This window comes from Dermacentor albipictus, chromosome 8 (assembly GCF_038994185.2).
Source record: "Dermacentor albipictus isolate Rhodes 1998 colony chromosome 8, USDA_Dalb.pri_finalv2, whole genome shotgun sequence".
Classification (NCBI taxonomy): domain Eukaryota; kingdom Metazoa; phylum Arthropoda; class Arachnida; order Ixodida; family Ixodidae; genus Dermacentor; species Dermacentor albipictus.
Window position 1 is genome coordinate 102,356,909 of NC_091828.1, and position 14,750 is coordinate 102,371,658.

Consider the following 14,750-nt stretch of genomic DNA (forward strand, 5'->3'; position numbering starts at 1 on the left):
GTATACCCTTGCCAAAGACCCCCCCCCCCCCCCCTTCCACCGCCCTCCCCAAACGAACTTGCAGCTGCGGCTGTCCTCCAGCTATGCAGTCAGAGGCGATAACGCGAGACAAGAGAAAGCGCTTCATTGCTGTGTACGCTTTCTCCCTTCTGTGTCTCAGATTTCTTGCTCTCTTTTTTTCTCTCTGAAGCGCGCCAACGATATTGCTTACTGGCTGCCAACTGAGAGATAGAAGAGAAAACAAAAATGGGCATCTTATTATCGCAAACTCGTGCGCGTCCCTGATATGCTCAAGCACTTCATTTCGTTTCACTTATTACTACCCTCGGGGGCCTTGAAACCTTAAGGCATTGAGGCCTACCCCCGCCCCCCTCTTTCATTGCCAAAAAGCGCCCCTTTTACACCTCCATTTGTAAAAAATTTTTGCACGCGGGAGACCTAACCTAATCCACTTTACACCCTCTTCGCACCCCCTTTTCGCCAAGGAACACCTAATTCCACGTCTCCTTAACAAACAATTACACCCCCAAAATACCTAACCTAAGCTAACCTAACCCAAATTACACCCTTCTGACACTCCTTGCTTGCACAAGAACACCCTTCTTACTTATTTTTAAAAAGGCACCATTTTACAGACTAAAGTACTTAGCCTAACCTAACATATGAGGCCTTAAGGCATTATAGAGCGGCGCGGTAGAATTCAGAAATGACACAGTAAACAGAAGAATATATAGCATTAACTTACAACTCACGAAAGTGACCAACGTCTTGCACGGAAGTGATTGATCCGGAAAGGGTGATTCTGCAGTTCTCTGAAGACCGTGGAACGAGTGAGTACTGGCAAGCTTTTGTACATGTGTTTATACCATCAAACTTATTACTGTGATCGATGCGTAAGAGAGTGGGATAAAATAATGTTATGTTTGATTGATAATTGTACTGAATAAATAAATCGAAGAGGTACCGTAGAGGCACTGTGGGCAATCGCGAAATGGTTTGGTTATTCGGTTATTACGACATATATATATATATATATATATATATATATATATATATATATATATATATATATATGTGTGTGTGTGTGTGTGTGTGTGTGTGTGTGTGTGTGTGTGTGTGTTTATTTTCGTCGACTTTACTTTCCACTCATTCCTTATTTCTTAACCGCAATTCAAGATACAAATAATTGCACCTATGCCTTTTTTGGTGTCATTTTATGTTGGCTTCTTAAGATTGCAACTACAAAAACTGGGCCACGTCCTGCCTCCTGGAGGAACGAAGTACATGTAGCTGACGGTAGACTTTAAGAGCGTATGTATGTATGTATGTATGTATGTATGTATGTATGTATGTATGTATGTATGTATGTATGTACGTACGTACGTACGTACGTACGTACGTATGTATGTATGTATGTATGTATGTATGTATGTATGTATGTATGTATGTATCATGCATAGCTTGCACGTGGCGTCGCCGGCGCAGCTCCTCACCGTGTTGGTTCTACAATATGGCACCTAATGACGTCAATGTATCAGTCACTCCCGCGGCTAACACTGCCTCCGAGGAGGAAGCAAAGCTTAGCAGAAAACCGACGCCCACTGTGTTGGAGCCCCGCGAGGCGCACACGTACGCGGATGCTCGTTTTGCTGGTTCGGCAGCATGGCGCGCCTGTAAAATGACGTCAGTGCAAGCCACCTATCATAAGATTCCCAATGAGCTGCTGCTGCTGTACACTGTACGCACACTGTACAGTAATTTATGCCCTGAAAATTGAAAACGAGTGTAAATGCGTCTATATCTGACACCCTTAGGGTGTGATTGATATAACCGACACCCGTAGGGTGGGAGTTATGTGATTAACACCCCAAGGGGGCGCGCTATAGGCAAACTTGCACCCCTTTTCACTTGTAAGGGTGTAAATGATTTTACGGTGCACGGTGCGTGGACGCCCTAGCATCCTGCCCCATCGAAATGGGGCCGCAGGAGCCGGGATTCGATCCTGCGACCTTGTGCTCAGCAGCGCGATGCCGTAGCCACCACGGCGGTATGGAGCGCACCAGATTAAATGCGCTGTTCGTTCATACGTCGAAGAGCACTGCAATCGCGACCCGCAAGTGAGCATGACCACGTGCGTTTTTTTTTTTCCCTTCAAATTTCGCGTTCCTTTAAGACGTAGATCGATGGTTACGGAACAGGTAGGAAGTTGGAAGCTGCTGAATTTTAAATGTCTTCGAGGAAGCTCTACAAATTGCTCAGTCTGTGTTTTTTTGTTAAAGTTACAACTTGCGAAATTGGTTTTTGAATCTTGACTAACTGTGCAGTTAAGCGGAACACAATGAAATGTGTTCCGCTTAACTGCACAGTTAATTGCACAGTGGCTATTGTATGGTGCTGACTTGCACCATACAATAGCCAACATCACGCATTTGGTCGCGCCCTCCTTGAATGCAACGGCATACTTATTTAAGGCTTATCTAAAATTAGCTGGGATACACCATATATGTATATAGTATAAATCTTTACATATAGAAACGGAGTGTAAACAAAGGGGAAAGGGTAAGATCCCAAACGCCGGTAGATCCTCGGCTCGCGTTGAAAGTCCCCAGAGGGACAGCGTGTGAGAAGGGGTAGAGTGTGCCCCCTATGCAGCACTAAAATATCGCAGGTTTCTCCAGAGGGACAGCAGCCTTGTGGATGTGTCTAATCATTTGATATACAGGTGGGAAAAAGCTGAGGGTTGGGAGGGCGCCAGCTCTCTTTGGATCCGCCAGTGGCTGGGACCTAATTCAGTCACTCAATAAATCGTTCAATCAATCAATCACTCAATCAATTGGGCAGTTGGGTTCGCCTAATAAAAATGCAAGTCTGCTTACCTGCAACCCGTTGAGCTGATCCCCTTGTGAGCACGTACGTAAACCCTCCGGTCGAATTAATTCTCTAAGGGAAGCGATCGCTACGTGTACCGCTAACATTCCAGACGAACTTGCTGACGCCTTAGCACTACCGAACGGTATACGCCCCACAAAGGCCGTCATCGATCACCGATAAATGATTTCTTCTGCAGTCGTCTCTCTGTCGACGCATGTGCCGGCACTTCTTTCAAGCGCCACGCGACAGACCGCAGCTGTGGATGTCGTAGCACCGTCGGCAGTGCTTAACCCTCGGTCCATTTCCAGCTCTCTGGTTTTAATAGTCCACAGCAGCACCGTCGGCTGGGCATAACCCTCGGTCCATTTCCAGCTCTCTGGTTTCAATAGTTTGTTACCAATAGATCCGCGTTCCTTTCGCATGTAGATGTTTTATACGAGAGCTTTCCAGACGACACATATTTTGTGCGTGCGTGTGCGTGCATGCGTGCGTGTGTATGCGTACGTGCGTGTGTATGTGTTAGAGAGAGAGATACAGACAGACGCAGTTCATTTTGTACGTAGGGACAACTAGGTTGCAGAACGGAGGTCTCTTTTTTTTTATTAACCTCATACACACGACGTCGAAGATCCACGAATCGGTCGGCATACGCGCTGGGCACGTGCATTCCAGATGACAAAACTTTGAAGAAAACTGCAAATAAATGAAACCCGGTATACGTAGCCTGAAATTATGAGACGCACGGTGTTTTGTCTTCAGTTCTGTTTCGCTGCCAGGATAACTTATGCGTACTAATTACCTGGCTAGATAGAGAACATTAACTTTAAGAAACTTAATCTTTGAATTAGGGGGTGTGACTTCGGATGGAATGAGATGCTATTGCGTTCTAAGACATATCCCATTCAGTCGTTTCCAGCGCGCTATCCGTGTTCTATTCGCAGAGCACGAGATCCTAGACGTGCGTCGCGTCGCCAGCAGCCCCAAAGTTATTTGAATATGTGACTACCGCATTTTCCTGACTGAAGTCCACAGGCGCCAATTTGGGTCCAAAACATTTTTTTTTTATGTGTAAGCGGCGAGTAGCCCAGCAAAATATGTCCTGTCACGCGAAAAGTGTAATGCCTTGTATGTGCACGATAATTCGTAATTTGCTAAGTTAAGACATTTACTTGTTATAATAGCGCAAGAGCAGATGACTGGTAGAATTATAATCGATAAGTGACAATGGAAACAAAAAGAATTGATCAGGCAGAAAACCATTCTCGTCAGGCCGCCTTGAAAGCTTACTCTGCCGAATTAAGGGTGTGCCTGCAGAGAAGCCTGCTGTGGGCCTGCCAAGTGTAAAGAATAACTAATTTGTGCATGTGATAATAGTTTGATAATAATAGATGATTGGTGGCGTTAATGAAGCTGGCACCGTCGCTGCGTCAATGTCGTTGCAAAAAAAAAGGGAAATGAGGAAATAAAATAAAAAAGGAATAACAGCTGTGGCGAAACCAATTAGCTGTGACGACGTTTTGGCTCAGCTGATACGACCAACTTCAAGGGGTCATGCAGCTTCCCGGCAACTCACCTCCACACCGTTGTGTACGCTGGTCTCATTTCTCTGGCACCCGAAAAAGCGATGAGTAGACATGCATAATCTAGGAAAAGCTAGTAAGTAAAACCTAAGTAACAGCCGAGTTAAAACTTGCTGACGCGTTAGTAGACAATTCTCAGACTTTGTGTAGCATTTTATGTAGCATAGACCGTGGGAGCTGCGCGGCTGTCTGTCGTCGAATAGGCCAACCAATCACAGAGGAGCACGCGCGCCGCTGGGTTCCTTGCAGCCCCACCAGATGGCGCTTGCCACCGCGTCGTCGTCGGTCGTGCGGGGGAAATAACAAGAAGGAACCAGAAAGCTCGCTTTCGCGCATCTGCTGCTGCGCGGTAATGAGGAAGTAAACGCTTCTTGCGGATTGTTGTATAGGTTGGAATTGCGCTACGTACGCCCGTGAGCGAAAGTATACGGACCACAGGGTCTCGGGAAAAAAAAAGTAAATTTCTTTGTAATTATCATAAATAAACTCAAATTGACGACTACGATGGAAAGTTCGCAATGCCAAGTTTGGACTGCAGTCCTCAATTTCAAGTTGCATTCACAGGCAGAGGGAAAAAATAGGCTTTATCGTGCGATCACCTGGTCCGTATACTTGTGCTCACGGGTGTGCTTGTGCGCATGCTGCCTATGAAACCGTGATGCGTTCAAGGCGTCCGTCGTACTCGCTAGTAGTCAGCAACTCGGCTTAACAAGCTCGGTATAATTTGTGTGTGTGTGTGTGTTTGTGTGTGTTTCGACTCTTTATGCACACTCACACAAGCTTCGCTGTATGTAGATATCTCGTTGGTCCTGCTAGATAGATATCTATATAGATCTATATCTAGATATCTTTCTAGTATATAGATATCTCGTTGGTTCCCCTGCGGTTTTTAGATAGTCCGCATCAGCCGTACAATCTGCAGGGACGAAGCAGTGTACAGTGCAAAAGCAAATATTTCATTATCAACTGTATCACGAGCTGCCAATCTGGACTGGAAATATTTCTCGTGAGCATCGACGATCACTGCGCAGCTGATTTCGCTGTGTCCTAGCACGGTAAACATTTGTACGTGCATTGTGAACTTGTTTTCGTCAAGCATGTGTAGCGATGTGACACAGCCGTTCGTGTGCAAACGCATCAGCTCACCAGGGAGACGATGGTGAAGGGGGATGAGCTCCGGCAGAAGCAAGCGCAGATGCATCGACAGGTACGACGACGAGGAGAAGTGTCGTTCGATGAACTAGGTTTATTAACTCGGTATCACTTTAAAATTGTGCCATACACATATCACATGCGAAAAATTTGGAGTACGCTTAAGCTTCGCCTTTAAGAATGGAACGCGATAGCATTAAAATACCCCTGACTGCTTTTCATGCTTCCCGGCAACTGCAGCTTACGTAACCGTAACGTTTACCGGGAAACGCTGGCGCGGCGAACGCTATGCACGAAGGCAAGCTTTCTGGTAGAAACGCGGCCTCTTGCGCGGGTCCATCTCCTGTTATTGTTTCGCGCTTTTAATATTTCCGTCTGAGAAGAGCTAGCATAAAATATATATACGCTGTCCTAGTTTCTTTTTTTTTCATTTCATTGTTTGTGGGCTGCCATTCTCAAAATTCCGAGGAATAACTGTGAAAGGTGTGCTTTCAGGCCATCAACGACACACGCGTTATCAGCGTGACGTAGCGTTACCTACAAGAAAGTAGCGAGATCAGCGCTTTTAAGAAGGGAAACGCAAGCAAGGCAGATTACGATTATCGTTGTGAGGCAACCCTAAAAAAATTACACCCTTTGGTGCTTATCTTGTCCCACAACGATAATCGTCATTTATCTTTCCGGCGTTTCCTTTCTCTAACGCTGCGAGCCCGGTACTTCCCACTCACGAACGGCGTGCGCGTTATCAGTGTGACACAGCATTCTCGACAGGAAAGTAGCGAGCGCCGAGTTTTCAGCAAAGGAAACGCAAGCAAGACAAGATAACGATTATTGTTGTGGGACAAATATACACCCCAAAGGGTGCAACCGTTTTAAGAGTGTAGAAAATTTACACCATTTGGTGCATATCTTCACTACTAGAAACATTTACACCCTTTGAGGCGTATCTTGTCCCACAACGATAATCGTCATCTGTCTTACCCGCGTTTCCTTTCTTTAACGCTGCGAGCCCGGTTCTTCCCAGTCACGAACGGCATGCGCGTTATCAGCGTGACGCAGCATTCTCGACAGGAAAGTAGAGAGCGCCGAGTTTTCAGGAAAGGAAACGCAAGCAAGGGAGATGACGATTATCGTTGTGGGACAAATATACACCCCAAAGGGTGCAACCGTTTTAAGAGTGCTCTATGTCACGCTGATAACGCTCACGCTGTTCGTGACTTGGAAGTACCGAGCTTGCAGTGTTAAAGAACGGAAAGGCAAGCAAGGCAGATTACGATTACCATATTGGGGCCAGATACGCCACAAAGGGTCAAACTTTTTAAAGAGTACATATGCTTAAAAAAGTTTACACCATTTTGAGCTTATCTTGTTTCAGGGACGTTTCAGGGAGGGCTGCCCCGCGTTCGTGGAGCGGGCATCACTCCCAGATCGGCTGCTTTCTGTGGCTGCCGGCAGGGGTCGACACAAGTTTATGCCTGCGCCATCGCGGCAGCAGTTCTCATCCCCATAGAGTTTCCTAGAGTAATTTTTGTAGGAAACTCTATGCTCATCCCCATTGGCCACGGTCTTGGCAAGGTGTAAGAATAGTTTCACAGGCGAAAGCAAATATGCACTTGTTAAAAAAAAAACAGACAAACAACTGTGGCAAATGTTACACTGAACGACGTGGACTCCAAAATGCGATCTTTCTGCAAAACTTCAGCAAGAACAGTGCAGCAGTACGCGCAAGATATTTTTCCGACGACGCTAAGCGAAATATGCAGGACCCTGTATGTACAGCGTCCATAACAACGACATAGCAATAGTTGTTTTCTTTTTCTTTTGATATAGCCTAGAATAAGCAGCAGTAAGTGTCACTGACCGACTACATAAACTTAGTAGTAATTTTTTCAATAATGTTATTTTCATGGGTATTTCTCGGCTAAATGCGTTTCCAGCTGGTGCAGTAAAGTAGCGACCTCTACCGGGACTTTTCTTTTGTTTATTTCTTACCCATTTTCGTTGACCAATCGCAGGTATCCCGTTAATCCGACATGGCCGCCGTGCCGCTTTCGTAGCTGCTTCATTTATTACGATGAAATGGCCACCCCTGAGAGCATGGCGTTTGCCCGCTGATACTGCGTTCAATCAAGCAAGGGACCGCGGTGTCGCGACTACGGAGCGAAGCCTTCGAGTGTTATGGTGAAGTCGGCGTGGACTCGGTGAAACGAAAGAAAAAAACAACGCGACCACCATGTTCCGCAACAAAGGTTGGTTCTCCGGCGGACTCTGGAAACCGAAGAACCCGCACTCCCTCGAGCACCTCAAGTGAGTTTCTTGTCGCGAGGCAGACACCTCGATAACTTGTCGTGTTTGCCTCGACTGCCATTCTTGACAAGTGCGTCGTCTGTAATCGAGCAGGGGCCGTCCCGATGCCACAACTGTCACGGCGTTTTCGAGGGAGCGCACCCGTTTTTCCTTTTCCCTCTATTTGCAGTAAACGCGGGGTTGTAAGCCCTGCTTTTCATTTTCCTTGTCAAGCACCCGTGTCGTCTACGCTCTAATAGTGGCGGAATCCTGTGGCAGTTCTTGCGCAGGGACAGCACCTTAAATTGGCCGATTGACCGCTGTCGCCCGTTCCACACGCGAACCGAAAGTTCCGACTTCCTACGCGGCGTTTGCTTCGTTTGAGGTCGAACTTGGTGGGTGTTGCCCGTGAGCGTCAGGCGTAAACGCGCAGACGTAAACGCGATCGACGGCCTCAGTAGTCTGCAAACGTGTATTTCTCGCGCGAACACCTTCACGTTTAGGATGCCTCGCTGTTTAAAAGAAACATTGTGAGCACGACACGAATTGCGCAGTCAGCGAGTGTAATTGTAGCGTGTTGCAAGCGCGCCGTAGTTGCAGGAAAGTGCGTCTTGCAACCGCGGGCTCGGAGGCGCCGGGCCATCGTTCCAGTACGCGTCAGCTGCGGCCGTCTTGTGCATTTCACCCATGCCGACGCACTCGCTCGATGAGGAAATCAACCTTTGACATCCGCGCGACTCTGAGTGGGATAACAGAGCCATTGTGTGGGGATGCATCGCGGCTATCAACTTAAAAGCCCCGTTCCGATGGCGATTGGCGCGCGATAACCGGCTGGCAGTCGTTTCGTTTGTGTTTCGCGAAAATGCCAAATTTCTGCGTCCACCACCGTGTGCTCTCAGCTCTCAACATAGCTGAGAACTACTCGTTGTAGGAAGTTATGTGCACACTTTCCCCGTCGCCGGTTTGCTGAGACCGTAATTTGCGGGGTTTTAGCGCACGCAGAGGAGTGTACGAAATAAAGCAAGCTGTGCCTTGAGTGTGTACGCACTGATAACTGTCAATCGCAGTTACGCGTTTTCACTACTTCAGCGGTGGCTTGTTCTGCCGGCAGTTGGGCCTTACTGGATTTGGTAGAGCTTTAGCTTGCCGATGTCTAGCGTCGCGGGTGTCCTGCCCATGTACGCGAAATTACGTGATTCAGCGACATCACAGGGTTCTCATAACAGGGTACTCACTTTGTGACCTGACCTCACTCCCTTCTACATAGATACGACTAGCTGCTTGTGGTGTTTAACTCCCTGGAGGCCTTTCGCTTCAAGATGTTGTAGGTACAGGCGCACACACAAATTGAAAACATCAAGTACATCAGGCACTGAGCATCCAATGCAGTCCTGTTGACGTTGGGAATTTCAGAAAGGCTGCTGGAATTAGTATACTGTCCAACCCGCTTGAAAGAATACTGCTTACAAAAATATTTCATATGTGAGAATGAAAAGCCATGACACTGACAGCCCGCTTACTGGAATGTTTCCAGGCTAAATTATTGGTTATAAGATTGCATGTGGCTGCTGTGGGCCAGCTTTGAGATAAGCTCCTTGGGATGTCATTGAAAGGGCGAGCCTCAGTGATAACTCTGAAGGAACATAGTAGGGCAGCCTGCACAGGTTGCATCTTTGCAGGAACCTGTAGAGATTATTCAGTCGCTATGGAGCTTCGTTTTTGTGAAGGACCTGTCGCTAAGCTGTGTGGAGCACTTGGATGTCTAAAAGAGAAAGACGTCAAGCTTCACGTAAAGCAACAAAAGTGGCAGATCATGGACTTCCTCTGGAACAGTGAAAGTTACAAGCTAATACATTGTGTTAAAATGTTAAGTGTTCCTTTGCATTATTTTATTGCGAGAATTGTCGGGTGTACCAAGAGCAAGGGAAATGGTGGGGCTTAATTTTCGCTAATGTATATAAAGCCTGTTGACGCTATATGGCCAGCTTTATGTGGTCACTGTTATAACAGTGTAATACAAGTGTGTTTAACCGTAATACAACTGAAAAAAAAGCATTTTTGATATTGTCTATTGTAGATTATAGCAGCCCAGTGATCGATAATCAAACATGCTTTACGTATACATGAGTAAAAAAATTTGAATGCCAAAGCAACTGGGGCTAAAGCAGGCTCGTCTCACACTCATGTTGTAAACTGACAATGACATTTAGGACCCCATGACCAGAGGGGGAGGCTTATCATGCGTGTAGCTCATTGTTTACGCAACAGCGCGGGCTGGTGGGGATTGTGTGCTAATGTGGCTCATTGTCAACGCTGCCACATTCCATGGAGGACAGAGTGCTTTTTATCTCTGAAAACACAACAGGGGTCGGCCAACGTGCTTGTCATAACAACAGAGTGTGGTTCCGCTTTGCAACAAGACCACACTCCAGTTTGCGAAGTGTTGTTAGGCTGAAGTGGCTTCGTCGCTTTGTTGTAAAACTCAAGGGGCATTGTCTTTTTCGTGCATGACTAGTGGTGCCTGGATTGTGAATGCTGAAAAGCTAGGGACAGATGCGAGAAGCTCTTCAGACTGGAGCCAATGTTTCGACAAGGAAATTTGTCGTCGTCGGGTTTGTTGGTTGCAGGCTGAGCCCTTCCCATGTTTGACCATTGTTGATCTGTTTTCAAATCTCCATTCCATCTTCACAGGACCATTATGCCCTGCCTTGGTTGTGCGTAAATGTAATGCATCTCTCAACCTGTACTAGACTACTGAGCACGAGGTCGCGGGATCGAATCCCGGCCATGGCGGCCGCATTTCGATGGGGGCGAAATGCAAAAACACCCGTGTACATAGATTTAGGTGCACGTTAAAGAACCCCAGGTGGTCAAAATTTCCGCCTCCACTATGGCGTGCCTCATAATCAGAAAGTGGTTTTGGCGCGTAAAACCCCATAATTCAATTCAACCTGTACTAGGATACAAGGGTGTGTTTTGGTTCGCTGAGATCATAGAACATACCTGCCATCATTTATGGTTTTGATCGACACTGTTTATATTACAATTTTCCAGTTGCCCTTAGGTTAAGACACACCTTATTCTGGCAGAATAGAAATACTACAGTTGGGGACTGATTTGTCATCGCCATATTTTTTTGCACTCATTTGTTATGCAGGCTTACCTTCTTAGCAAACGACACCAACTTATTGAACAAATGGAAAATTGCAACCGAAGTTTTGGCTCTTATCTAATTGTTTTATGAATACACTCCATGAGCAAGCAGTGGAAAAGTTGCTCTCGTAGTACCAATAACACCACCTCAGAGGCTCTGACTTTGCGGCCACAGTGGCTAATAGGGCATCTGTCTGTGTGTTAACTTCTGGCAGTTACTTCCAGTTACGGCCCATCGCCAGAAGTGTTCGCAGTTTCGGGCTCGCAGATGCGTACCTTCATCCATAGTTTCACACTAAACATACGAAACATATATACATACCTGGCACTATAGTGTCTGCATGCGCTCATGGGTATGGAGTGTAGTACATGGAGTTGTGTAAACTTTGCTGCCATTTTGCTTCGAATCACCCTCCCGTTTCTTGATAACCACCATTGTGGCTAAGTAGCTGTGTCAGTATGCTGCTGGAAGCAAGGTCGCGGGTTCAACTCCCGGCCCTAGTGATTTCGATTGAGTTGGCATGCAAAACTGCTTGTGTATTATATTCAAGTGCTCGTTAAAGGGCCCCGGGTAGTTGAAATTATTCGGGCGCTCCTACCTATCTTGCACATTGGCATCCATGCACGTTGCCTTTGAATGTTAGAACTCTGCAATTTTTATTTGATTTGGTTTCCCATTTCCACCCACAGGTTTGCAGAATGAGTAGCTAATTGCTCGCTCACCCTGGTTTTCGAGGCCGCGTACACTCTCACTCACGCGCACTTGCACTCGTCAGCACTCGCCCACGCTCCTACTTGCGTTCACCCACGCTCGCTCGCATTCATAGCTGCTTCCATTCACAATCAGTGGCACCCACTCTCACGCTCGCGTCGACACTCCCAGTTGGCAACGCTTACTTGCATACACACTCTCGTATACTTGCACCCCTCTGACAGTCATTCGCGTTAACATTAGCATTCACTTACTTGCCATCGCTGACTTTCGTTAGTACTCCCTGTTCATACTTGCGTTCGTCTTGCACCCTTTGTCACTCACAAATGCTCGCGCCTGTTTGGTGCCTGTGAGTCAAGTCTTGACCAAGTCTAGGGTCAGTGTACTCGTGAGTCAGCACCTTGGATTTGCCATGTGCCAGTGGTTACTCTCAGTCACCGTGTAATCATTACACGTTCCAGAACATTCCAAATAAAATTAAGTCAAATATTGTAAATGTGTGCGTTACTGCTCCAGCAGGCATCCAGATCTAGCTTCAGGCATACTGAGAAGTGCCATGACTTATTTTTAGTCAGAATCACCTATCACAATTGAGTATTTGCCAGTGCAAAACACCACACTGCTCTTAAAGAAAATGTGCGAATAACAAGATACAGCTTGACTACGAAGAACAATATAAAAAGCTGCAGTCTGCTTTCCTGATGAATCCATGCCATCTTCTAGAAAAAAATATTCATGCACTGCCCATCATTCCATCACCGTGGGCGTTGAATAACTGTAGTGCCAAATTTGCCTGCAGTACCTTCAGATGGAAACTCTCATGATATTCTCTCAAATGACAGTAGTTCAATAGCCTTTATGCAAATCAACATCTGGGGTGCGGTTAAAGGTCATACATTTCTTCACTTCTTGTAAGACTCTCTTCTCAGCCTCGCTCGTTCCTGCACTGAAAGGTCAATGTTCTGCAGACTGCGGCACCGAAATTATCCCCTGCCATTAAGAGTGGCTTGCAACTTCTGCTTCAACTTTCCAGCATATCAGTCCTATGCCACATATTTCTTTAAATACTGATCTTGGGTTTCCATGTTTTCTCTTGTGGCCCGTCTGAAAACGATCATTGATAATTTCACTTGCATGGGGGACAAACAGTGCATTCTCAAGCATAAAATATTGAAAAACAAAGGATGTAATAGAAGAATACTCAGAGTAATTAATCCTGACCTGGCTAACATTGCGCAGACAGTCGCAACGAATGCAAGATGTACAGCACATCATTTTTAAGCAATAATTATGGCGGGAAATTTCGAGCACCAACCAATCATTCCAAAAGCAAAAAAGAGATGTTTCGGCCCCATTACAAGAGCCTTGTTCAGCAAGGGGAACAGGCTCCCTTAGTGGAGCTGAAACGTCATTTTTTCCTTTTACGACAATTGGTCGGCACTCGATATTTCTTGCAATGAATTTTCCCAACCAGATCGGTTTCCGTTGAACCGTGGATTCAAGTAATAATTACTTGTGATTTGTGGATTTGAATCTGACATGCTACTATGCAGCAAATGCTCTCGTGGTGGACATTTAGTCTCATTGATCATATGTGTTTAGGCTTCTCAAAGACAATTTCGACATTACCTTCCATATTACTCTGGGCTATGCATGCCACAACATGTTCACTCGTCGCACTATTGCTGACATTGCCAGGATGTGTGGGTTCTCAGCCTGTAAAATGCTTCTATTTCATACAGGGGTTTTCTCGTGAAGCGCAACTAACAAATAATTTTCAGGGAGTACTTCAATGCCTGAACCTACACCCTTCTCCCAATGATTACAACTCTTTTAAGGGTGCTCACTACAACTTCTGTTCTGGCTCAGTGGATCATGTGTTCTCCTGCCAATTACTATGCCATAGGTTCGATTCCCAGCTGTAGCCGTTGCTTTCCTGCTAGGTCGAAATGCAAAAACACCTTTGTACTGAAATATTGGTCAATGTTAAAAAAAAAATTCTAGTTGGTTTAAATCAGTCTGGAACTGTCCCCTTCAGCGTCTTTTCGCAAGCCTATGTGTAGCCTTGTAGTGTTACCCAACCAATCAATCACTCAAACCACTCAATCAGTGCTTGAAATAATTTGAGCAGGAAGAGAGTCTAAAGGACAAAGACAGTCTGATGGTATGTTTTGGGGCTGCCTAACAGGTTTCCATGCAAGTATTGAACACAAGTTGAACAAGAGGCCATGAAGGTTATAAAAGTGTTCTTTGCATTTAGCTCAGATTGACCAACATCCTCTATGACATAATGTACCTGTCAGTCACGCATCTGTCGTCTTTTGCTGCCACAGGTACTTGTACCACCTGCTGTCGAAGAACCAGACGGTCACCGAGCAAAACAAGGGCATCCTGGTGGAGACGCTCCGCTCGATCGCCGAGATCCTCATCTGGGGCGACCAGAATGACAGCACCGTGTTTGAGTGAGTGCAGTTCTGAGTACACGCTTGCTTCCAGCATATACAGGTGGACTGTATCCAAACTAGCATTGTGGAAAAAGGGGCTGTCATTACCATTCCCGTTAAAATCCAAATCACTTCTCGTTCCAGAAACGTCTGCACCTTTCGATTCCTTCAATTCCAGCACTGTCCCACAAAATGTAGAGAACAATGCTTTCAAAAGTGACGACCACCCAACAACTTTGCAGGCGCTAGGAACGTTGGCGATGGGTGTGGGCCTGCTAATAACCTTGGCAACATGTGGAGTTCTGTTCTAGACAGTGTGGCAGCAATGGCTTAAGAGGGCATTTGCATACTCTCCATTAACCTTGACATAACCTAGTCTCCATTAACCTTGACATAATCCTGAGAATGCTTTTACATCTTTTACATTTACCATTTGCTGTGTCTGGTATGTCAGTAGGCACCACAACTTTTCTGCATAGTATTGTCTATGCGTTCAGTGGCAAAGAAACGTGAAAATGGCAGGGATGGGAAGGGTAACTGACCATAACTTCC

At 46.1% G+C, this 14,750-nt stretch overlaps 1 protein-coding gene across 4 annotated transcripts in view; it reads left to right on the plus strand.

Annotated features, from left to right (window-relative positions):
- Positions 1-7,618: 7,618 nt before the first annotated feature.
- The window catches only part of ema (C-type lectin domain containing ema), a 67,740-nt gene continuing 60,608 nt past the window's right edge, over positions 7,619-14,750 (plus strand). For all 4 annotated transcript variants that reach the window (XM_065446307.2, XM_065446308.2, XM_065446310.2 and 1 more), the window contains exons 1-2: positions 7,619-7,910; positions 14,088-14,216. In XM_065446307.2, the coding sequence (XP_065302379.1) occupies positions 7,837-7,910; positions 14,088-14,216 (203 nt within the window). In that variant the 5' untranslated portion in view covers positions 7,619-7,836. The remainder of the gene's footprint in view (positions 7,911-14,087; positions 14,217-14,750) is intronic.